The 26,190-nt window shown below is 36.6% G+C and overlaps 1 protein-coding gene across 2 annotated transcripts in view; it reads right to left on the bottom strand.

Annotated features, from left to right (window-relative positions):
* Positions 1-24,944, bottom strand: part of slc9a7 (solute carrier family 9 member 7) — a 40,953-nt gene extending 16,009 nt beyond the window's left edge. For both annotated transcript variants that reach the window (XM_067374848.1, XM_067374849.1), the window contains exons 1-12: positions 24,614-24,944; positions 16,759-16,961; positions 15,826-15,903; positions 12,381-12,457; positions 11,031-11,143; positions 10,713-10,818; positions 10,052-10,193; positions 9,157-9,262; positions 8,427-8,515; positions 7,704-7,817; positions 6,215-6,326; positions 5,619-5,772 (exon numbers count right to left, since the gene is read on the bottom strand). In XM_067374848.1, the coding sequence (XP_067230949.1) occupies positions 5,619-5,772; positions 6,215-6,326; positions 7,704-7,817; positions 8,427-8,515; positions 9,157-9,262; positions 10,052-10,193; positions 10,713-10,818; positions 11,031-11,143; positions 12,381-12,457; positions 15,826-15,903; positions 16,759-16,961; positions 24,614-24,902 (1,583 nt within the window). In that variant the 5' untranslated portion in view covers positions 24,903-24,944. The remainder of the gene's footprint in view (positions 1-5,618; positions 5,773-6,214; positions 6,327-7,703; positions 7,818-8,426; positions 8,516-9,156; positions 9,263-10,051; positions 10,194-10,712; positions 10,819-11,030; positions 11,144-12,380; positions 12,458-15,825; positions 15,904-16,758; positions 16,962-24,613) is intronic.
* Between the last annotated feature and the right edge of the window lie 1,246 nt (positions 24,945-26,190).

Below are 26,190 nucleotides of genomic sequence, written 5' to 3'. Positions count from 1 at the left end.
TCAATGTTTATAGAGTAAGTGGAACCTCCCGGGACTGTTCTAGAAAAGGGAGAACTAGCCAACACAGAGGAAGAAAATCTAAACCAATGTAGAAGACAGTCATATGGCTTAGATCTTGAGCAACAGACAGCCTTCAACCACTGTCAGGCCATTTCAAAAGTGTCAATACTGTATATAGGCTTTTCTTGAAATTTTTTTTTTATAAATAATAAATGTTAGATTAAAATAAAAATAAAAATAGTAAATACAATTGACACATGAATACCTTTATGGAAAACAGCACTTAATATAAATGTGAAAGTCATGCTTTGCATTCTAATGTCTTTTTCCCCCAGCATTCAGACATTACATTGACAAATGCCTAAAAATACGCCATCGATTCCAGTTTCAACAGGGAGCTATGCAAAAGCCTCTCTTGAATCTCAGGTGGCCTGGTCAGCAGTGGCAAAAAAATAAAAAATAAATAGCAGTGGCATTCCATCCGTTTATCTGAGCTAGACATGACTCTCTTCTCTCATCCCCACTTAAGTACAGTAGCTTTGCAAAATGTTTTCAACGAATGACTGATTGCTTATTTTAATTGCACATTGATTAGCCTGCAGTTGCCCAAAGCAGGAGACAACCACAGTCGAGTTAAGAATAGTCTGTATGTGTGAGTATTGGAGAGTAGCCCTCACTCAACATGGAAAATGTAGTGTGAGCTAGTCCAGGGGTCAATTGTAGTGCTTTTGTGGAAATGGAAACCCTTTGGAGAATGAAAGAGCATTACATCCATCAAATTAAGTTGAAAAGTAGAACAACAAAAAGCCAGCAGTGGAATCCCTAAATAATCAGGAAACACAGCTGGCAGAAAAATCACTACTGTTAATACATTAATGCACTGTGAGATCAGAGGACTGTTACTCTTACTGTGCAGAATTTAAAATAAGAGAAACACTAAATGTCTCTTTGATCTGCCGGTGTATTGTCTGATTATTGTTCTCTGACAATTATATATATTTTCCTAGCATTAGTTCCACTCATCTGCAGGGTCGGAATTATCCACACACACACACACATAAATATTGGATTTGGCACAGGTTTTACGCTGGATGCACTTCCTGACGCAGCCCATCACTGAGAGTGCACTCACACTCACACACAGCCAATTTGACTTATCCAATCCACCTAACTGGCATGTCTTTGAACTGTGTAGAGGAAATTGAGCACCTGCAGGAAACCCACGCAGACACGGGAGAACGTGCAAACTCAAGTCCACACAGAAAAGTGCTGTTACACTAAATAAATATATGAATCTATATTTAGAGGGTTTCTGCATACAAAAGGGAAATTAAAGGCCCCTCAGAAAGAAACAGGAAATTATCAATATCAGCATTCATTATATTTTCCCTCTTCTCTGCTTTGCATACAGTACATTTGCACTTGCATGCTGTGGTACTTACAAAAAAATGCGTCACATTGATGAGTAATGATTAAGTGTTTTTTTTTTTTACCATTAAAACTCAAAACTCATTTTCACACTCAGGGTGTTCTATGCAGTTACTGATTTTTAGCATAATGAGGTGTTACTTATTATATGACTGCTTACTGGCACAAGTCCTTTCTTCACTGTAAGAATCTGGAATTTTTTCACCCATTTTATCATCTTCAAGGTGAAACTCCTAAGTAGAATTGCAAGTTATGTGAAAAGTTAGGGTTTATTCAAATTCCTTACCTAAATCAATTGCAATAGCAAATTGTAGAAACCGCTCACACTCAAAAAAATGAACTTTCACTGTTGTTAGTTTCACTCAAACCATCCTTGTTCACATTACTTGAACTCACGTAACTACATGAACTTAAGTTAACTGAGTTGTTTCTACTAAAAATAAGTATTGTCAGATCTACTTAAGTGTTTGTTCAGTCAACTTAACATTGCTGAGTGAAACGCACAAATTAATGTTGTCACAACTAATTGGGCAGGATCCGTAGTTCCCAGCATGCTTTGCAAGGGACTGCTTTAGGAGAGTAAATTTAGGGATTAAAGTAGGGCTGCATGATATATCGTTTTAGTCTCGAAATCGCAATGTGCGCATCCGCGATAGTCACATCGCAGGGTGTGCGATGTCTAGTATAGGAATCGTTAATCCGTACGGACCAGACACCACGGTTCAATACGCAGGTGATTCTCTGATTAATTGCAAAGTTTGACAATCATAAAATTAAAGTTTGTCATTTGAACATGTTTTAGATCCTGTCAGTTTAAACATTCAAGTGATTTTAAACCATTTGAGTGCACGAAGCCGCTAAAGAGAACTCAATTCTGAATGTGCAGCTGTTTTATGTGTGCACATACGCACGCACAGAGCCGCGCAGATCCACGTGACACCGAATGCCGTTCTCTTCCGCGTCTATTTGTGCCTGAACGGACACATACAGTGGGTACGGAAAGTATTCAGACCCCCTTAAATTTTTCACTCTTTGTTATATTGCAGACATTTGCTAAAATCATTTAAGTTCATTTTTTTTCCTCAATGTACACACAGCACTCCATATTGACAGAAAAACACAGAATTGACATTTTTGCAGATTTATTAAAAAAGAAAAACTGAAATATCACATGGTCCTAAGTATTCAGACCCTTTGCTCAGTATTTAGTAGAAGCACCCTTTTGATCTAATACAGCCATGAGTCTTTTTGGGAAAGATGCAACAAGTTTTTCACACCTGGATTTGGGGATCCTCTGCCATTCCTCCTTACAGATCCTCTCCAGTTCTGTCATGTTGGATGGTAAACGTTGGTGGACAGCCATTTTTAGGTTTCTCCAGAGATGCTCAAATGGGTTTAAGTCAGCATGCAACAGTTATTTTAGCTGTGTGCTTAGGGTCAATGTCTTGTTGTAAACCTTCGGCCCAGTCTGTGGTCCTGAGCACTCTGGAAAAGGTTCCCATGCTTCACTGTTGGGACTGTATTGGACAGGTGATGAGCAGTGCCTGGTTTTCTCCACACATACCACTTAGAATTAAGGCCAAAAAGTTCTATCTTGGTCTCATCAGACCAGAGAATCTTATTCTCACCATCTTGGCAAACTCCATGCGGGCTTTCATGTGTCTTGCACTGAGGAGAGGCTTCCGTCGGGCCACTCTGCCATAAAGCCCCGACTGGTGGAGGGCTGCAGTGATGGTTGACTTTCTACAACTTTCTCCCATCTCCCGACTGCATCTCTGGAACTCAGCCACAGTGATCTTTGGGTTCTTCTTTACCTCTCTCACCAAGGCTCTTCTCCCCCGATAGCTCAGTTTGGCTGGACGGCCAGCTCTAGGAAGGGTTCTGGTCATCCCAAACATCTTCCATTTAAGGATTATGGAGGCCACTGTGCTCTTAGGAACCTTAAGTGCAGCAGAATTTTTTTTATAACCTTGGCCAGATCTGTGCCTTGCCACAATTCTGTCTCTGAGCTCTTCAGGCAGTTCCTTTGACCTCATGATTCTCATTTGCTCTGACATGCACTGTGAGCTGTAAGGTCTTATATAGACTGGTGTGTGGCTTTCCTAATCAAGTCCAATCAGTATAATCAAACACAGCTGGACTCAAATGAAGGTATAGAACCATCTCAAGGATGATCAGAAGAAATGGACAGCACCTGAGTTAAATATATGAGTGTCACAGCAAAGGGTCTGAATACTTAGGACCATGTGATATTTTTCTTTTTTAATAAATCTGCAAAAATGTCAACAATTCTGTGTTTTTCTGTCAATATGGGGTGCTGTGTGTACATTGAGGAAAAAAAAATTAACTTAAATGATTTTAGCAAATGGCAGCAATATAACAAAGAGTGAAAAACTTAAGGGGGTCTGAATACTTTCCGTACCCACTGTACTGGGGTTTGGAGTGCATTTTGTAGAGCAAATAGTTAATTTAATAAGGTAAATTAAGTCAATTAATGTGCTCACCTTACGTAATAAACATATAATTAAGTAAACTTCACATAACTTGTAAATATGGATTTTCTTTTACACAAATGCATTGCTTATCTTCAGAAGGCCTTTATTAACCCCCTGAAGCCATGACCGCTCACTGCCATCATAAAGCTTGGATGCCTCAAGATATTTATTGATATTTCTCTGATTGTGTTCATCAGAAAGAAGAAAGTCATATACACCTAGGATGGCTTGAGGGTGAGTAAAGCTTGGGGCAATTTTCATTTGAAAGTGAACTAATCCTTTAACAATACCAACAGTGGTTCGAGTGCAAGAAAACAACCATTCAATGTTCAAGCAACATGAGGGTGAGTAAACAATAAAGATATCTAAATATTGGGCTGAAATATCCCATTTAATCCTTTTATGAATACTTCGTCATGCAGCTGACATCTGTTATTGTCATGTTTGCTAAATAGTCACTGGACATGCAAAAATCTCTGAAGAAGCATCAGTGCATTGTGATCATGATCCATGGGATGCAGTGCAAGCTAAACAAAAGCCTCCATTAAGAGTATTATGTAGCAGCAGGAGACTCAAGACAATTACAGTTATGAACGCTGTCTGTCTGTTCTTACTCCTGTCTGGTCTTAATTCCAGTCAGCCGAAATAAGGCCAGTGCATTAGCTCTCAGTTACACAAAGATATTTAGTTGGTGTTTGAAAAGAATTTAAACCCATATCCCCCTGATTTGTTGGCATTAAAGGACAAAAGCAATTTGTTTACAGAAATACTGTTGTTAACGTAGCTTAGATTCACCTCGCCGTGGCCATCTTGCACATATCTGCGACTCAATGAGTGCACAGCAGTTTTGCAGATAATAATGTGAGCTTCTCAATCCCATTCTACATCAGCTGCCATCAGCACTGGTCCTCAATAATCCTCTTTATTCTGACAAACTAGCAGCACTTAATGGCACCGTACCAGCAAGCCCCTGCTGAGGACAGCCAGACAAACACCAGCTCTCAGCGACATAAACAACTCCAGCTTTTTCCCCATCTGCTTGAGTGCAGAACTCTGGTTCATTTTTCTGCGCAAATTTTACCAAACCAAAATGGAAGAGGGTGCAGTTGACAAGCACATTGTGAAACTAGCCACAGTCTCTCAACTTGAAGCTTGTTATACCCTATATATCACACCGCAAAATGGTCATGAGACGAAGGAAAATCACATGACACTTCATTAGTTAAAATCTGCTTGATTAATAAAATGAATAAACATGCTTATGGTGAGCTTTTCTGCCACCTGCTGGACAGTCTGTGTGAGTTTTTCTCAATGTTCTCTGAGTCGATCCACTGTACTATTTGAAAAACTCGATTTTACATTGTATACGTGTTGCTTGTTCATTTAAATATGGACACCTCGCTGTTCATTGTGATTTCCAGGGTGTTGCCATGCTGTTGCTAAGGTATTCTGATTAGTTGTTGGTACATTTCTATGTGGTAGCTTACTGGTCCAGGTCAAAAGAGCCCACCCAAAGTCTGTATGATGTTCTAGGTCTTTACATTTGTAAACCATTAAAAAAAAATCCTAAAATGTTCCTACAAACAATTTAAAAAGCTTCTTATGCATGAAAAATGCTCCTGAATCCATCTCACTCTAAAAAAAAAAAAAAAAAGGGTCAAATAAGGCACTGATCAAGGTCTCCTGAATTCTGACCTGATATGTAGCCAGGACAGCATTGGCGTGGTGCCTCCTCCAAACACCCAAACTGTGAAGAACACAATGAGCAGGGTCGTGGTGAACATCATCTGCCGCGCGTATGTGGCAGTGTCGCGGATCGCCAGAGCGAATGCCATTGCCCCTCGCAGCCCTGTAGAGCACAAACACACACACAGCAGTCACAACAGATTTTAGTAAGGATGACAGCGCTGCTACTAATAGAATGCCAGTAAACTTAAACAGGCAAACAGAGCCATCACACTCGATCAGATGTTTTAAGGGTACTGCACTTTGCTGCCCTTTTAGCAGGGTGATGTTGCTGATCTAGAGGGAGCTGCTCCACATCAAGAGCCGTTATTAGAGATGTTCTGATTCTGATGCCTCATTTCACTCTTAATTTAGATCTCGATAACCTTCAGCAGGGTGCTGAAATCTATTGAGAGTTCATATCAAAGAGTCTGACACTAAAGGACACTAGAAAACTGATTCCATTGATTTATATTCCACTTTGTTGTTTTTATTAAATAGTTCCACATATTTAATGTCATGAAAGCATGAGAGAAGTGGAAGTAAGCCAGGTGTGGTCACCATACCTGCAAACATCATCATGTGCTGAAAGTTTCCACTGATTTTGTGTCTTCGGCCAAGGTTAATCAGGAAAGACAAGGGGTAGATGTTCAAGGCCCGGCCGATAAAGATGGCTATCTGGTAGTCCAAAAGTTAAGGAAATTTCTTCTCACACAAAATGAATTAAATTTTAAAGGAAATCAAGACATATACTACCATCCAAAAGTAAGAAATTAATACTTTTATTCAGCAAGGATGCATTAAACATAAATGCTATTCTTTTGAACTTTATCTATTAAATCAAAGAATCCTTAAAAAAAAAAGTTTGTTTGCTCCATTTTAGTCAAAAATCAAAAAAACAATGCAGCACTGGTGAGCATAAGAGGCATTAAAAAAAATTACCAACCTCAAACTTTTTAACTGTATTATAGATTATATAATTTAAATTGATAGTTAAAAGTATAAAAACAAAGATAATGCTGAAGATCAATTATGTAAACTGGCATATTGTCCAGATTCAAGATCAGATTTAAAAACAAGTACTGTATTGTATTCAATCCTTATAGCACACATAAGAACCATATGGAATCTTACGAACCACTTCTATGATGCTTTTTGTCCTTTTTGGAGCTTGACAAACATGGTGACATTATTACAGAGATTTCTAAAACAAAAGTAAAGTAACTAGCTGTATCTTTCAAACCTGTACACAATGCCTCCTAGTGGTCATAAATCACATAAATAAAAGAGGTGATAAAACAGCCTTGAATTTACCCAGATGTTCTTGAGTCTTTAAAATTGTTTAGTTCACAGGTAAATATCTGTAACATACTGTCAAACTCTCAAAATTGTTAACTGAAGTTAAATTCTAGGAGTTAACAAGCTTCATTTCATATATATTACCACCTACTCATGTGAAAAAAATTATGTGAAACTTTAATTTCAACTGAAAGACAAGGGTCACTTCATGCAATTTCTCTGATTGGATAGCTATCCAATCGTAAAAAGACCAGGTGTAAATGCCCTCCGAAACGTTTTGGGTTTAATATTTAAACTTGATCACTTAAACCACTTTAGGAAGTGGTTTGAGGCATATTCCGAATGAAATCGGACAATTTTAATGCATGTGGTTGTTGAAGCCACATATTTAAATTTTACTTCCAAAATGGTAAAAAAAACAAACATGAGAGAGTGTTAAACCAGCTCCCAGAGAAATATGATAGCACTACTGCAACACACACTGCCACAGACACGGTCCACCGCCGATGAATAGCTGAACATCTCTTCATCAAGCAGATGTCCAAACTGTATTTGGCATCGCACCCTGAGGCTCAATGCACGATCTCTTCTGCTGACTTGAACTCCAAATTTGCATATAGTAAATGGATTTATATTCGTTTTGTTGAGACACATTTATGTGGCCAAGTGTAAATGGAACAGTTTTAACAAATCTGACAGCTATCCGATCAGTAAAAAAGGCATGACGTGACCAGTTGTAAGCAGACCCAAGGATACAAAGGCTCCAACAATGAAAATGGGGCTGAAGACGTGATTCTGGAAGGTGAAGAGTGCCAGGCCCATGTACGAGAAGATGAAATTCTCTGCCAGGAAGTGCAGCACTTCAAACAACTGCAACAGCAAAGAAACATACCACACATGAAGCGGTCTGCACCTTACAATCACACAGTTGTTCAACAAAACAGCTGAAACAACATTAACACACACAACAACAAAAAAAAAAAAAATTAGCAAAATCAGGCTCAAACTCTTCCTGCTCCTCTTCTCTACACTCAACACTGGCTTTTATAACATATGTTAGATATAAAGCTGAGGCCGATATCTTCAATTTTTGTTACTCCAGGCTATAACTTCTCCACAAACTGGAGCTTTGATAATAGTGAGTCTGGCCCCTGGAGAGAAATCCAGTGCCACAGGGGTGTCGTAATTACTGCATGCACCCCACCTTGCTTCATCACATTGCACTGCTCTGACAACACAACAGGGGTGCTGGGAATTCATTTAGCACTATCCCTCGACTTGCTGCCCCCTTGTATCAAAGCATCTTTTGAAGTAGAATACGCAGGGCTCCCATCACCCCTTTCTTCTTTCCTACATACCTTACTTTTTCAACTTTGACACAGTTCATATCACTCTGGTTTTATACCAGCTGCTCTAACAGCAGAAAACCAGAATCCAATGTTCATGTATTTTCCCCTGAAAACAGCCCAAATATTTTACCTGTTTAGTACGTTTGGTCGACTCCTCCGAGAGATTGTTGTAGGTATAATGAGCCTGTGTGATTCCACAAAACAGCACAGCGACAACACCTGGAATAGTAAAGGAAATCAGCATTATATATGGCTTTTTTTTCCAAGTGGAGGATGGGATGAAATTTCAACCTCCCAGCTGGAGGTGACCAATAAAACAATCAAATGACAAGGGCAAATAACTGCACACATTTACACATCAAGGATGTCAACATTCAACCACTTGACCCTCCCAGGTACAGCAACACAGAGTTTTAAGTTTTTGGATTTTATTTCACGCAAAGAATTGTGTTGTTTTTTTGTTTTCAAGATTTATTTTTGCTATTTTTGCATTTAGACAGTACAGCTGGAGAGAAGACAGAAAGTGAAGTGAGAGGAGATAAGATCAGGAAAGGACCACAAGCCGGGACTCGAACTCGGGTAATCTGAAGCACAACTGCGCCACACGTTGGAGTGCTGCCCACGAGGCTATCGGCTCTGAACCATGAACATTAAATATTTTTCATGCTAATAAAGCACATTAAAATTGAACAGATTATCTTTTAAACTTCAGATTATGACACTATTTTTCCAGTTGATACTTAACAACAGTAAATGTTGTGCTGTTCCTAGAGGGGTTGCATATATACTATAGGTTGATCTCTGGGTAACCTAGCTGATTAACCACTATGCTTTCATTATCTACCCACATAAACACCCACCTGTGAATCCACATGCTTCAGCCAGTAGAAAAGTACTCCAAGACATGAGGAAGAACAGAGCCGTCTCCAGTAGAGGGAAACAGTGCAGCTTTGTGAATTTTGTCACGTGGATAAAGTTAAGAATTTAAACCACCCACTGATTAGCTAATCAGTGCAAAAAAAGATTGCATAAAAATAATCAGTGCATTAAAATATACACTACCATTAAAAAGTTTGGGGGTTTTAATGTTTTTGAAAATAAGTATCTTATGCTCATCAAGGCTGCATTTATTTGATCAAAAACAAAGTAAAAATAATAGTGAGAAGTATTTTTACAATTTAAAATAAAATTTTATTCTAATTTAATATATTTTGAAATGTAATTTATTCCTGTGATGGCAAAGCTATATTTTTAGGAACATTACTGTAGTCTTCAGTGTCACATGATCCTTCAGAAATCATTCTAATATGCTGATTTGGTGCTCAAGAAACATTTCTTATCATCATCAATGTTCAACTGCTTAACATTTTTATGGAAACCGTGATACAACTTCTGGATAAATAAAGTTATAAAGAACAGCATTTATTTGGAGAAACATTTTAAATATCTTTACTGTCACTTTTGATCAATTTAATGCATCCAAGGTGAATAAAAAGTATTAATTTCTTAATTTCTTAAAAAATAAATAATCTTACTGACCCCAAAATTTTGAACGATGTGTACAAACTGTATTTAATAGGTACTCTTGAAAGAAATCTAATGCTCTTTAGGAGGATACTGCTACAGTGCTACTAAGTTTGCAAATTAATAAAAGAATAAACATCACAATGCATTCAAAGGGCATGAATGTAACACATTCAGATAAACCTAGATATATTTAGAAATATAATTTCACGACACTATGCAAAAGGATATGAGGGCAGTGACTACTCCAGTGACTGCTCCCATGGCGAAAGAGCCACTGAAGATGCCCAAGAAGACGCCCACTGATTTGAAGAAGGCAGAGGCATCAAATGTGTGTGTGTTGGCTCCTGCAGGCTGATACGCCACAATTGACCTTCATACCAAAGACAAAACAATCCAAATTAACTGACTGTGCTTATCTATGACCAATGCAGCCAATGAAAACAACATATTTAAGATAACATTTTTAAATAATTCTTTGACCTGACCTGAAGCATAATGTGAACCCAATGCCATTTCATTTTTAAATTATTTTTATTTTATATGCATGTTATTTTTTCCAGCTAAATGCAACACTGTATTGCTGTGATTTTCTGACTACAGGGACAAATTGTGTAAAAGGTGCTGAAGCAAGAAATGAGAAACAGTAAGCTCTAGCTCATTGTGTCCAAAAGGGGGAGCCAGAGCGCCATCCTGAAATACCAATTGGAGTTACAGCATCATTAGTTTTTACTATTGAACACTACAGTGAAAAATGTCCCTAGCACACCTTCTGTGCTGCCAGCCTGGGAAATCCCGCCAAATTCCACAGACAAAACGTGATTTTACCCTCATTTTTTTTGTAGCAACAGAAAGGGAACAAGAAACTGATACTGTTTGAAGGGGGACTTACGATGAAAGCACTATGGAGACTGCGTCGTTCATGACACTCTCTCCGAACAGCAGTGCATAGAGATCACCATCAGCATGGAGCTCATTAAAGATCGCAAGCACTGTGACTAAAAATACACACATAAATCAGCAAAGAGATTATGTATTAAAATCCTGACATGTTGTTGCTCCACTTGCTGGTCAGTTAAAAAAAAAATTTTAGCAGTGCATATAACTGATGGTAAATTTTAACATTTAACAACAACAGCATGTTTATACTATTAGAAAAGAGAACAAAGCGACAGCGAAATTAAAATGGACAAAGAGAGAGATGACATACCTGGATCTGTGGCAGATATGATGGCACCGAAAAAGAGGCAGTCTGTGTAGTAGAACTTGTCAGTGAGTTGACCGAAAACATGCATCAGTTTCACCACCCCATACATGAGGTTTCTTTCAAATAAATAAAAAAGGTATGTTTAGAATAGCATCTTACAATACACTCTAAAAAAGTGCTGGATTAAAAACAACCAAAGATGCATTGAAAATCAACAAACCTAGTGACTGGGTTGTTTTAACCCAGTAGTTGGGTTAAATGTTTGCCTAACATGCTGGGCAGTTTTATTTAACCCAACTATTGCTTAAAAAAAATACTATATGGCTGGCTTAAAATGAACCTAAAATAGGTTGGAAATCAAAAATCAGACACATAATTACTAGAGGCAACAATAATCATCAAAAGGTGAACATTTATTAATAAATGTTTACGGTTTAATCATTATTCATTAAATGTATTATTAAATGTAAATTTATTAAACATTAATAAATGTTCATTTCTGACATATTTTTGGTTCATTTTAAGTTTTGCATTCATTTCATTTTAAACAATATTTGAGTTAAATAAAACTGGGCAAACATTTAGCCTAACCGCTGGGTAAAAGCAAACCAATCACTGGATTTGTCCGTCTTCAACCAAACTTGTGTTGTTTTTAACCCAGCATTTTTTGTGTACTAATCAAACTATTGCAACATAATGGAAATGTTCTATATGCATGAAATACACATATCCAACTACATATTAAATTCTATTTTAAACATCTTTTGACACATTGATTTTTAACACTGAGAAACATTTTTCTCTCAGAATGGCAGGGCAAAATGCTCAAGGTATTAAGCACAAAGATGGAGCTCAATCGGCAGCAAATGACAAAATGCATCTGACGATGACTGAGTACTGCTGCCACAAATTCCATTACATGCCTGAACCTGGCTCTTGCATTATGTCATTGGTTAGCACACAAATAATACTATTTTAAGAGTTTAGGTTGAAATTTATGTGAATCTATACAAGAAAGCGTTATAATTACATGCTATAAACTGGCCATTATCACCTTCTGCTTTTGTTAAGTTTGCTTAAATCATCCCAGTCTGTGACAAGAAATCAAAAGTAGACAACAGTTCACTCCTTAGCATAGTTCTGTTACATCTATAAAATGAGTTTCTGAGGCATGTCAAGGCTGCTCCCACTGTCTGTCGGTAAATACAATTTCATGGTCAGTGGGAATACAGTCCCTGTGTTTCAATGTGCATACATCCGCCCTAAATAGCGCTGAATGTTACTAATGTCACATACTATTTAGGATGGATAGTATGCACATTGAGACACAGGCTATGAACTTTAGTGACTTACCCAATGACAAAACAGGAAATGGCAGTGCCCAGGAAAGCATAGGTTATAATGGATCCTAGGTTTCTGAAGAAGTGTCTCTAGAGAAAAAAGGAAGAGAAAAATGGTATGAAAAATATCCTTGCCCTGAGAAAACGGTTCAACCTGTTATATGTATTATTTATAAAATAAATACTATATTATATAATCATAAAGGCTGTATTTATTTGATCGCAAATACAATAAACCAGTAATATTGTTTTATAATACAGTATAGTAGTAATAGTAATAGTATAGTAATAATTATTTTTACAGTTTAGTATAGTAATAATTATTTTTACAGTTTAAAATACCTGTTTTCCATTGTAATATTTTTTTAAAATGCATTTCATTCCTGATGGCAAAGCTGAATTTTCAGCAGCCAATACTCCAGACTTCATTGTCACATGATACTGATTTGGCGCTCAAGAAACATTTCCTATCAATGTTGAAAACAGTTGCGCTGCTTAATATTTTTGTGGAATCTGTAATACATTTTTTTTTTTTTTTTTTTTCAGGATTCTTTGATTAATAGAACCTTCAAAAAAAAAACAGCATTTATATGAAATAGAAATCTTTTGCATAAATGTTTACTGTCACTTCTTATCAATACAATATGTCTTTGCTGACAGACAGACCGAAATATAGACAGATGGACAGATAGATAGATACATCTTATCTTTTATTTTTCGATCCTTGCTTGTTTACAGGGCAGAAATTTCCTGTGTGAGTATCAGTCACAAGATGCTGAGTCACTCGGTTGCTACAAAGCACAGCAACTACAAAATAATTTGATGTTAAACCTTTCTCTTTCACTGTCAAAAGAGCCTCTGTTGCAGCTCCTGCACTGCTCTTTCTGATCAAGGTGCAGTGAGCAGATGGCAACTAATAGTAATCATGGAGACACAAATACAGAAAATATAGTCTAAATTGAAGTTTAAATTGAAACCATGTAACCACACAAACTAAATTTCAGCCTGCTAAACTAATTAAAACAAACAGCTTCCGAGAGCAAATATAAAATCGTTCTTGAAAGCAGCAGTTCTTCACAGGAAATGAAACCTTTTCATAGCGAGAGAGTAAGTCGGTGAGCTGAATGAAACTTAGAAAGGTAAAGAAGAGGATCAGAGAGCAAACATTTTTACAGGAGTGTCTCAGAGTAAATGGTCTTAAATCTAACACAAGCCCATCAGTTACTTCTATACCGTAGACATTGAAAATAAGGGGAGTTTTCTGCAGGAGCAGATTTTGTGGTGGCTTCAAAGGGATAGATCAGCAAAAAATTGTATTTGTCATCATTTACGCACCCTCACATCATTTACAAGTCTGTATGACTTTCATTCTCTTGCGAAACACAAAAGAAGATATTTTGAAGAAGGTTGGTAACCAAACAGACATTTCTCTGAATATCTTCTTTTATGTTCCACAGAAGAAAGAAAGTGACAGGTTTGGAACACTATGACTTTTTTTCTTTTTTTTTTTTTTTTGGATAAAGAATCCCTTTATGGACTGTTCATACCAAGTGTGAAAATTTGAGGTGCTAAACATCTTAATTTCAATTATAGCCAAAGGTCATACAATCTCTGAGCTCCTCATTTTTCCTCCATTCTGTAAGGATCATCAAAAAAGTCAAATGTGTTACAAAGAGAGGAAACAATGCCTTGTGCTTCTGTCTCAAACACACACAGCTGGCAGAAGCCAGTTCCTCTCATTTCCTCAGGGCCTCCCTGCTCACTCAGCACAATCTAAACCATCACATTAAAATCTGGAATCCAGAAGTCAAAAACATGATATCCATCTGATAAACACTGCAGTAAAATACATGAACCGATACTGTATATACATCCGGTTTCATTACATTTTGTTCTGTGCAACTGGTAAAATTACGCAATGCAGTCTGTTACAGAGTGGGGCTACATGATTAATCATATTTTAATCGTGATCCTGATTCATTAAATATAATCGTTGCAATATTGGTGATATATGATCTGAAAACACAGACAAACATGTATGTTGGGACAGTTCAGCGATCTCCATTGTGATATTCTGCTCATATTAAAGTGTCATATACAGTTAGCCTGTGCTGCTTCACGAGCCGCTTGTGCTTTTTGCTGCTATTAAATCTGTGAGCAAACCCTCTCAGTGACTAATAATGAATCTAAACATGAATCTCGATTAATTTCATTTGTAATTGTGGTTGCTGAATAAATGCACTTACGCAACTCTGTGCTACAGCACAAAGTAAAAAGTTAACAATTTGAAATGATTGGAATTAATATTAGGAATTTCGCTGTTTTAGCATTTGAGAGAAGCTTCTTAAGGTTTTAACAGTTTATAACTTTTTTATAATGTAAATGTATATGATAAATACAATAAATCAGGAAACTCAATGAGGTAAAAAACCCTGCGTATGAGTTGACGTCCTCTTTATTTGTGCTTACGTGAAAGCGCAATAATTCTTATGAAATGTAATAAGCAATTTCTCAAATGAGAGCAATCGTGATTAATAATCACAATTATCATTTCGGAGTAAAAATAATCGATTATCATCAGCCCTAGTAGAGAGTGCTTTACAAATGTCTTTGACTAAGAGCCCTTATCACATGGAAAGTCAAAACAGGCACTAGTTTATTTGTATTTTATTTACAACAAAACTTTTTTGGATGAACTATGCCTTTAAAGTATTTCATGAAAGTGAAAAAAAAAACAATAAGCAGAATAATAAGCAATGCCTCTGTACACTATGTCTGTGTGTTGGTATTTGTGCCAGTATTGTTTACTGCCAAAAAGCTCTGTAATACTTCTATAAATAAGCCAAATTAACACTGTAAGCCACTGAATAATAGGTCATGGGGAATAATAACGTTAAACACTAAAACCCAACCTGGCTTCACAAATTATACAAAGGTCACAATCTGACTTTCCATGTTAAATATAAATTAAAGCATAAATCAGTAAGTCCCACTTTATATTAGGTGTCTTTAACTGTAATTACATCTACAATTACATGGTTGACCCTTCCCTTACCTTTTAACCCACCCATAAACCTACCCATACCACCAAACCAGTCGCTAATCTTACCTGTATCCCACCTCAATAGCAGCAGAAGTGTTTTGCAATACAATATGAAGACAATAAGTACATTGTACTTATTTTTTATTTAAGTACATAGTAGATAAGGACATTTAATATAAAGTGTGACCACACAATTTAAAAGGTGCCAGTGTGATTAAAGAGACCAGCTCTCATCTAGTCCGAGGCAAAACGGAAAAAGAACAGAGATCAGGATGCCTTAGAATAGATCATATTTCAAAATTTCATAATGTAAAGAGGTAAAGAAGCACCTTAACCGATGAATGCTTTACTAAACAAGCAAAATAAAAGCTAAAACAATAAAACATAAATTCCCTGCTCACAACATCACTCATACCTTTTTGAGGCTATATCCGGCATGGAATATGATGGGAGGTAACAGAATGTTGAAGAACACCTCTGGGTCAAAGGTCACCTGCAATAAAAAATATTTAATAGTTAATTTGTTAAACAAATATTTATTATAAACACTTTTACAATAAATGTTATTATTAATCTTGTTAAAGACCTCATGAATAACTTGACATTGCAATTGCCAATCCTGTGTTTATGTATTTTCTATTAAAACAGGAAGTTGAGATGAGACATTGTTGGGACATGCCCTTGCTTAATTCATCATCAGGAGGATGCTGGTGTGTCATAATGGTAGGTTTTGAAATGATTAATTTACCATTTTTATTTATGAGCTGCTGTTTGTTGGCTGTTGTCCTATCAGATCAATAGCAGGAGGTATTTATAATTTAAATAAATTTTATTAACTTAGAATATACTAGCATATATGACTCGGTCTTGAAGAATGGCTGGACCTTCCTATTGCCTTAACTAAAGTCTTAACTTCTACACAGCAGTGTTAGTATTATTTACTATTATTAATATTTTGATTCAGCATTTATCGTTACATTCAGTTTATTTCAATTTTAGTTTAAGTTTTAGTCATTTTGTAATGTGCTTTTGTCATTTGACTTTTTAATATTTCTATTTAGCTTTCATTTATTTTTATTTCAGTTTCAGTAATTTCAGTACTTCAACTCAACTTATTTTATTTCAGCTAGTTACCAAAGCAATTTTTCTAATTTTCCTTTACCTTTTTTAAGAGTTTCATCTAATATTTATATTTTATTATTTCTACTTTGATAGCTTTAGTTTTCAATAATAGTGCTGAACAGGAGACAGAAATTAAACTTCCAAATGAAATTTCATCCTCTGACAAACCTCTGCTGCAGATTTTTCAGAGGAGATTTTATACGTATGTATAGTATTGCTGTTGTACCTTGCGCAACATGTCGTTCTGCTCCACGCTGTGGATTTCTCTAAGGTTGATCTCCCCCTTGAGAGTGTACTCAAAGAACTTTCCGCTAACGTTGAGGAGCACCGTGCTGACGGGACCTTCCTTCAGGGTGCAACTCGGAGGAGTTTTATTATGGTAGCTGGTGGAGGGAATGCCATACCGCAAAATAACTCCCACCAACAGACCTGTCCAACACACAGAAGATAAATCACTCACATACACATTTAATTCATACACTGTGGGGGGGGGGGGGGGGGGGGGGTGATGAAGGCATTCTGAAAGGGAAACTTGTTTGGAAACAACAAATTTTTGCAGTGGCACTGAAATTACACTCTTCTCCTTAAAAGCTCAGTGTGAGCAGATTTGTTTCTGTGTGATGACAGGGAGTAGAGATGAGAGCCTGCTGTGTTAAATCTGTTGGAGGGTATTTCCATACTAATGAAGCGTCAGAGGAAGTCAACAGCACACACAGCATGGACTACAGAAACAAGAACAAGAGAGGCAAAAAACACAATATAGCAAAACCCCCTGCAAAAAGCATGAAAAATACACTACATTAAATAAAAGCTAGGTCTAGACAGAAGTGATTTGGTGGGAAACTCTGCTGATTGCTGTTGAATTAATTTGAATACAATGAAATGTGTTAAATGCACTGCAGTCTACCTCACTCTCAGAATAAATGCAAAAACTTTACTTTTAAGGGTACAATTGACCGTCACTGGGGCAGTACCCTTAAAGAGACTACTTCATACCTTAACTACTCCTAAAAGGTAGTTCAGTATGTAGTACCTTAGGTTAGATATTACTACTCTAAGGAACTGATGTGTACCTTTAAAGGTGCCATAGAATGCTTTTTTACAAGATTTAATACAAGTCTAAGGTGTCCCCTGAATGTGTCTGAGAAGTTTCAGCTCAAAATACCCCACAGATTTATTTTTTATAAATTTTTTTAACTGCCAATTTTGGGGCATCATTATAAATGCGCCGATTCAGCGTGCTTCCCTTTAAATGTTTGTGCTCCCCGCCCCTGAGCTTGCGACTCTATAATACATTGCATAAATAAAGTTCACACAGCTAATATAACCATCAAAATGGATCTTTACAAAGTGTTCGTCATGCAGCCTCAGATCATGTAAGTATGGTATTAATTTGGATGTTTACATTTGATTCTGAATGAGTTTGATAGTGCTCAGTGGCTAAAGCTAACATTACACACTGTTGGAGAGATTTATAAAGAATGAAGTTGTGTTTATGAATTATACAGACTTTAAGTATTTAAAAATGAAAATAGCGACGGCTCGTCTCCAAGAATACAGTAAGAAACAATGGTAATTTAACCCCATTTAACAGTACATTAGCAACATGCTAACGAAACATTTAGAAAGACAATTTACAAATATCACTAAAAATTAATTATGACATCATGGATCAGGTCAGTTATTATTGCTCCATCTGCCATTTTTCACTGTTGTCCTTGCTAGTCTGATGATTCAGCTGTGCACAGATCCAGATGTTACTGCCTGCCCTTGTCTAATGCCTTGGCTTGAATATGGGCTGGCATATGCAAATATTGGGGCGTACATATTAATGATCCCGACTGTTGCGTCATAGTCGGTGTTGAGATTCGCCTCTTCGGTGGTCGTTTAAACAAATGAGATAAAGGAGGAGGAAACAATGGTGTTTGAGACTCACTGTATGTCATTTCCATGTACTGAACTCTTGTTATTCAACTATGCCAAGGTAAATTCAATTTTCAATTCTATGGCACCTTTAAAGGTAGATAAAATACAAAGATGTCTCTTTAAGGGCACTGCCCCAGTGACAATCTGTTGTACCCCAACAGATCTCATTTTTTAGTGTTTTCTGACAGTGCATGGTCCCCAAAAGCATAATCAAATTGGCCAAAATGTAATAAATTAACACAAGTAGTGATATGCAAAATTAATTCTGTGTCCAATTGCGTAATCTGGAATTTTTCGAAAATACAATCTGCATGTAAACACATTAACAATCCAGAGCAGGATCCGGGGCTGGTAAATACCAGAACTACACCACAAATAGTTCAAGGAAACAAAAACAAACACATTATAGGGAACAGGGGAAAAATCCTTTTTAATTGGTCCAGAGTGATGTTATTAAATGCTGCTAATCAGTTAATAAAGCTACATTGTTTCTTAACATTTTTACATGAAACAACAGAATTTTTCACACTAACCTTTTGGAATTTGGTTTATTTGCTTGTGTGTAGGGATGCACGATATCTGCCACCATATCGGTATCGGCTGATATATGTTCATTTTTAATGTTATCGTTATCAACCCAAAAAAGAAAATTTGGCCGATATATTAAAGCTGATAATTAATGGATTATTTCCTTCAGCTGAGACACTTCAGATTTTGTTTTTGTAATCTCTCAAAAATTATATAAGAATTTTGATGTAGATTTACAACCAATATATCGGTTATCAGCTATCAAATATAAAGAATTATCAGTTATCGGTATCGGCCAAAATCGGTGCATCCCTAGTTGTGTGTGCTTATGAGAGGAAGAGTTCACATGTCCAGTGCTAAATTGTGGAAACCATGACAACTTCTGTACTAAGAAAGCTATGCTGTCTATCAAATATCAGTTGTCCTTATTCTTAGAATTTTATCAGAAGTATTTAAAAAATGTTTAGTTATAATAACCTCACAAAGGCAGCCGTGTATTTGGTTCTTGCGGTGCTGTCTGCATCATGACATAATATTTCTGTGGTTTGAGAGTCATACATCACATGCTATTCACAGCTAAGGTGATTGTAAGAAGAAATCAAAAATTGTGCAAGATGTTACATTAAACATGTTTTCTTAAAGCATCTCCCATTTCAGTATAGCAGCAAGCCTGTGTTTGTGTGTTTGTGTTTGTGTGTGTGTGTGTGTACACATGTACGTGTGTACGTGTAACAACACACAAATCCCGAGAACTACAGTGATCATTGGCATGTAGACAGGCCAGGATACGACTTCCAGCACTGAAATCAACATACGGAAGCTAGTTTAGAGTTGAAGGACAAAAAAGACACACACACATGCTGTGTGCAGCAAGGCTTAAATGAGCATGTGTGAGGCATTAGTAATTGTGTTAGCATTACAATTACAACCGAGCAACGACAATGAGTGACCTCGGATAACCCCCATCCAATCAGAATCCAGGTAATGCAGCTTAGTGTTTGTCTTCCCCTGCACCGTTGAATATGTCAGACACAGTACACCAAAACAAAACACAATTACAACACTTTACTGGCAGAATCTCTTGTTCTTCAGGGACAGAAGGGGTGGTAGAGCAGAAAGTCCCTGACAGCCCAGTCCAAGTGATGTGATATATACAGGAGAAAATACAAATAGAAAGAAAATACAACACACCCAAGTAGACACAACTGTAACATTACCATCTGTCTAGCCGTGAGCAGGTGTCTCCATTGTGTGAGCCATAGTATTGCAACCTTGATTCCACATGGGAATAAAAAAAACTACCTGAGCCGAACAGGTTCACTGCAACAGCTGAAGTTAAACCTGCTTTGTATTTGCAGGCAATTCATCTTAAAAAGACGTGCAATGAGTAGAATGGGGCAGATTAATAAGGAGGAAGAGCATAATATGAAAGCTAATTACACACTAGAGAAAGCTCTGATGGAGCATTTGATGGATAGGAATATGAAAGATCCTATTTGAGGGTGAGGAAAGAGACAGAGCAGTTTAAAATACAAGTTATACAGGGAATGGGAAATTAAAAATAGCCAGATCTAGAATCAAGGAGGCATTTTCTATATGAATAGAACTGCAATGACGTATAGGCCTATGTAGTGTTTGAATTCAGGGAATGCTGTTTGATGCTCACCAAGACTGCATTTATTTGATCAATAATGCTTTTTCATTGGGAATGTTATTTATTTTTGTAATGGCAATGCTGAATTTCCAGCAGCCAATACTCCAGTCTTCACATAAGCCATCAAAAATCATTTTAATATGCTGAGGTTAGACATGTGCCAATATATGGTAATAGGATATATCACAATAATGAACATTCATGGTATTGTTATTGTGGGCATTTCAAAATACAGTGAAATTATTATGAATTATTCCGATTTTCAGCACTTAATACTTTTCCATCAACCGGTTAAAATTCCATGAACCTTTCCATTGCATAAAAGGTTCTTCATAGTGGAAAAGGATATATGGATTTAAATATTTTTCACAAGAAGAAAAAAATGGTTCTTTTAAGAATTTTCCATCGAAAGTTTCTTTGGGGAAACAAAAATGTTTCTACAGTCTTAAAAATAAAGATTGGAAAAGGGTTTTTTCATAGAAGAACCATTTTTAGTTCCCCAAAAAAGTTTTCAGTGAAGAGTTCTTAAAAGAACCAATTTTTCTTAGTGTAAAATAACATTTTAAAAATCTAAAGAACCTTTTGTGGAATGGAAAGATTCCATGAATGTTACAGGTTTTTCATGGAACCATCAATGCTAATAAAGAACCTTTATTTTTAAGAGTGAAGCTTCAGCAATTATTGAAACATGAAAATTTGATACCATCATATGATTAGTTGAGGTGATCAAGAAACATTATTATCAATGCTGAAAAGAGCTGTGCTGCTTAATATTTTTGTGGAAACCATGATACTTTTTTTCAGCATTCTTTAATGAACAAAGTTCAAAAGAGCGGCATTTATTTGACATAGATTCTGATTTGTCTAGATTTGTAACAAAAGCCTGTAATGTTTTGATCAATATAATGTATTTATGCTGAATAAAAGTATTAATTTCTTAAAAAAAAAAATATATATATATATATATATCTTTCAGTCACATAAAATGCCTTAATTAGCATAAAATCACCTATGATGAGTTTCAAATGTACTGCAAAGTGAACTGGAAGTCCCCAAGACTTTCTGGACTGCTGTAACTGCTGTTATTTAATAGCAAAAGTAAATTTGCTGAATGCGGTTCTTCCCCAAGATCCCATTGTAAGCAGATAAGACATGATACTATACCTGTTTTTCAGTACATTAGACATGCAAGTAGACTCTCCGGTCACCATTTACACAATTCAGATGCATGAACATTTGTCAAATTTATCTAAACAATATTTACAGCAAAGGTTTGACTTTAATGAAACCAAACGGAATAACAGATGGCCAAAGCAAAACAAGAGAATCTTGCTTACAACTGGTTCAAGAGGATAAAATGTCCCTTAAAGGGTTAGTTCACCCAAAAAATTTCTGTCATTAAGTACACACCCTTGTGTTGTTCCAAACCCGTAAAACCTTTGTTCATCTTCGGAACACAAATTAAGATATTTTCGATGAAATCCAAGGTTTTATCCCCCAATAGAAAGCAATGTAATTACCATCATTCAAAGTCCAGAAATGTAGTAAAGACATCATTAAAATAGTCAACGTGAATACAGTGGTTCAACCTTCATGTTATGAAGTGACAAGAATACTATTTGTGCGCAAAAACAAAACAAAAATAATGACTTTATTCAAAAATTTCTTCTCAATCCTGTCAGTCTCGTACACAGTTGACGCAGTGCAGCGCTTCCGTGTGTGCGTCCGAACGCCGGCTCAGTATTGGCCGACGCTGTTCAGGTGAGCGCCACAATGCATGTGTGTGATGCTGACACAGGAGTTGGCCAATAATGAACCGCCGTTCTAACGTAAAGATGGAAGCGCTGCACTGCGTCAACTTTTCTGGACCATGAATGATGATAATTATGCTGTTTTCTATTGGGGGATAAAAAAAACTTGAGTAATTAATGACAGAAATTTATTTTGGGGTGAATTATCCCTTTTAAGTCAGCATGAAACAGAAGTTGCGGTAGTCTTTTCTTCCCTATTGTCAAATTTCACACCCATTGATGCAAGTGGTCTGAAAGAAAACCCAATATTATCCAGCTCAAGAATAAAGCTAAGCTTTATTTCGAATATTGCAAGGAATTTATTTGACAAATGCATCTGCAATAAAAACAGCAAAAACACTGTGTAAGAGTCACTATGGGAGGCAGAAAGTGTATGACTTCAGTACTCCATTTTTAACTACTCCCCCATATTTGTGGCACATACACAAACATTTGGTTTATTTCATTCAAGCGGCATTTGTATTCCACCATGCTTACGGAAGAAGAATATGCCACTTCGAGGCAAAACAGAAGTTGCGTGACGTCATGAGAAAGGGCATATTTAAAAAAAATAATGTGCACAGAAAAATCATTTATAATAAAAACTGCAACATTCTGTAAGAAATAAAAATTGTTGATTTTGATTTCATGGTGACTTCAAGTGGCATCTGACTAAAATATTAAAATCATTACATAGGTCTGAAAATTATCCTCCATTTTTTACTGTCTATGGTAAACTTAGTCAGAACACTACTGTCTAAAGCACCTTGGTTTAACCAAATCAGACAAACTAAGCACACCAAATAAGTGTGGCATAAGTCTAACCAGCAAAAACAACAACCATAAGCCATTAGGTAAATGATATTTAACCCAGCCTTTCTCTCATGCCCAAGCAACTCTTTTGTACTTCAGACTGATGAGAGATCTCGTGTTCACTGAAGACAAGACACATGTGAAGACAGGTGTTTGCCGACCTTGCCTAAGGCATTTTTAAACGCCCCCCCCCCCCCCCCCCCCAAAAAAAAATAAATAAATTAACACTGTGTCATCATTTAATCGCCCTTGTATCATTCCAAACCCATATGATGTTCTTTCTTCTAGGAACACAAAAGGAGATTGTCCTGCTAATTTTGTCCATGCAATTACAATGAAAGGAGAGAGAAAGACATACAAGCTTCAATGTATAAGCAGCACCACAAAAATATCATATAAGTCTCACAAAAATTGTCTTGAGTGATAAATAGACTTTGTGCATTCCTAATCTATTCCCTATAACTAGCTTTTAAACACTGCAACTGGGTTTGTGTACTGGATAATCTGATTAAAGATTCAACTCCAAAGAGCAATTTATGGACATATCAGACATCACTCCTTTTCTCATGAATACTAGGGCAGAATGAAAGGTTTTCCAGTGAATAATGACTTAAATTTTGACATTTACCCCATATCAAACTGTGATATGGCTTCAAAAGGCCTAGAAAATAGTGAACGATTCGCATCGGTTTTTTTTTACTTTTTAAAGCTTCAGTTGCCATTTATTGCAAATTCATGGAAAAGCAACCATCACAATTCTTCAAAAATTCTCCTCACAGCAGAAAAAAAAGGTTTGAAGCAACATGAAATAAATGCAATACAACCTGAAATACAATAGCTGTCACACCATTCAAAGCTAGTATGAGGAACTCAACAGGAGTTATGACAAGCAAAATAAGAAACGAAACAACAGCGTCAGAGACCATGAAAAGCGGGCTATACACATAAAATATTATGCAATATCAAAACTGTGGGTTGCATAAAGGCAAACACATGTGTCAGCTATTATGGTACATTCAACAACATTAACGAAACCAACAGGAGAACATAATACTTCAACACCACACTGAAATGACATGACATTAGATCCACACGGTTTGTTGTATTAGCACTCCCAGAGGCTAGCAGGCTACACGGGCTCATTCATTTGAGGCTTAGCTAAGGGTTTTACACGATGGCTGTGTTTCAAAACCTAGCGAGCTGCCTATCTTGACAAAAAATGCGCAAAAACACACGAACTAAAATGATTCAGCCATGATGACTCGGTACAATAACGGCCAAAAATGCTGTCTAGCTCGGCGGCTCATTCGGTTTTGAGACGCAGACGATGTCTAACGCCTTTCGCAATGTAAAAAAAGACTCATTCTCACCGTATATCATAGCCAGTCCGGTTTCGTGCAGGAAGCGCACTCTTCTGTGTTTGAAGAGCCATATTGTGAGGATAGTGAGTGTCAAAAGCAAAATAAATGTAAGTAAATTCACGCTGTCCTGCCTGTGACTTTCCTCTGCCTCTTTCTCCGTGGCAAGTTCCTCCATGCCGCCGTCATCTGCTCTTATCCGATAATAACATTGGCTTAAAATTAACATTAAAATAGGAAACCGTGATCTGTGTCCTAAAGCATATAATGTCCATGGCTTTGGTGCTGTGACCGCCTCCATGGTGCAGGATGCTTGTGGCGGGTTCCCTCACTCACTGCCTCAGCTGCGTCAGGTAGAGTCAAAGGCAATAATGATGTATATCAGAGCAGACCGCAGCTCAAGCTCTTAAAGACACACGCACACAGCTACTCTACTCCTACTCTCTTTCTGTACTTAGCGCGAACATTATACAAAATTGGGCTTGAAACTCTTAAATAAAATATTTTGTTTTTTAATTTTTCAACAGATGATCAGAAAAGATTGTTCTTAATCTTCAGAAGATGTTGACTGTCATTTGTCAACAAAAGAGGTCAAATTAAATATGATAGGCCTTATTTAAAGAGTTAGTTCACCCAAAAATAAAAATTCTGTCATTAATTACTCACCCTGTCCATCTTCAGAACACAAATTAAGATATTTTTGTTGAAATCTGATGGCTCAGTGAGGCCTGCATAGCCAGCAATGACATTTCCTCTCTCAAGATCCATTAATGTACTAAAAACATATTTAAATCAGTTCATGTTAGTACAGTGGTTCAATATTAATATTATAAAGCGACAAGAATATTTTTGGTGTGCCAAAAAAACTAAATAATGACTTATTTAGTGATGGCCGATTTCAAAACAGCGCTTCAGGAAGGTTCAGAGCACAATGTATCAGCGTGTCGAATCATGATTCGGATCGCATGTCAAACCACCAAATTGCTGAAATCAGGTGACTTTGGCGCAATCGGCCATCACTATATAAATCGTTATTTTGCTGTTTTGGCACAGCAAAAATATTGTCGTCACTTTATAATATTAATATTGAACCACTGTACTCACATGAACCGATTTAAATATGTTTTTATTACCTTTATGGATCTTGAGAGAGGAAATGTCATTGCTGGCTATGCAGGCCTCACGGAGCCATTGGATTTTAACAAAAATATCTTAATTTGTGTTCCGAAGATTAACGGAGGTCTTACGGGTGTGGAACGGCATGAGTGTGAGTAATAAATGACAGAATTTTCATTTTTGGGTGAACTAACCCTTTAAGGTTGAACCACCATAAACAATATCTTTACTACATTTCTGGTCCTTGGAAGTGGTAATAATGTTGCAGTCTGTCAGAGGTCAGAAAGCTTATGGATTTCATCAAAAATATCTTAATTTGTGTTCCAAAGATGAACAAAGGTCTTACGGGTGTGGAACGACATGAGAGTGAGTAATTAATTAATACATTTTCATTTTGGGGTGAACTAACCCTTTAATATGATAGGCTTTATAAGCTGTTTAGTTTCTATGTATTTTATAAAAGCTTTGAATTG

Source organism: Chanodichthys erythropterus, chromosome 21 (genome assembly GCF_024489055.1).
Source record: "Chanodichthys erythropterus isolate Z2021 chromosome 21, ASM2448905v1, whole genome shotgun sequence".
Classification (NCBI taxonomy): domain Eukaryota; kingdom Metazoa; phylum Chordata; class Actinopteri; order Cypriniformes; family Xenocyprididae; genus Chanodichthys; species Chanodichthys erythropterus.
The sequence above is the reverse complement of the archived record's forward strand: the minus strand, read 5'-3'. Positions and strand labels throughout refer to the sequence as shown.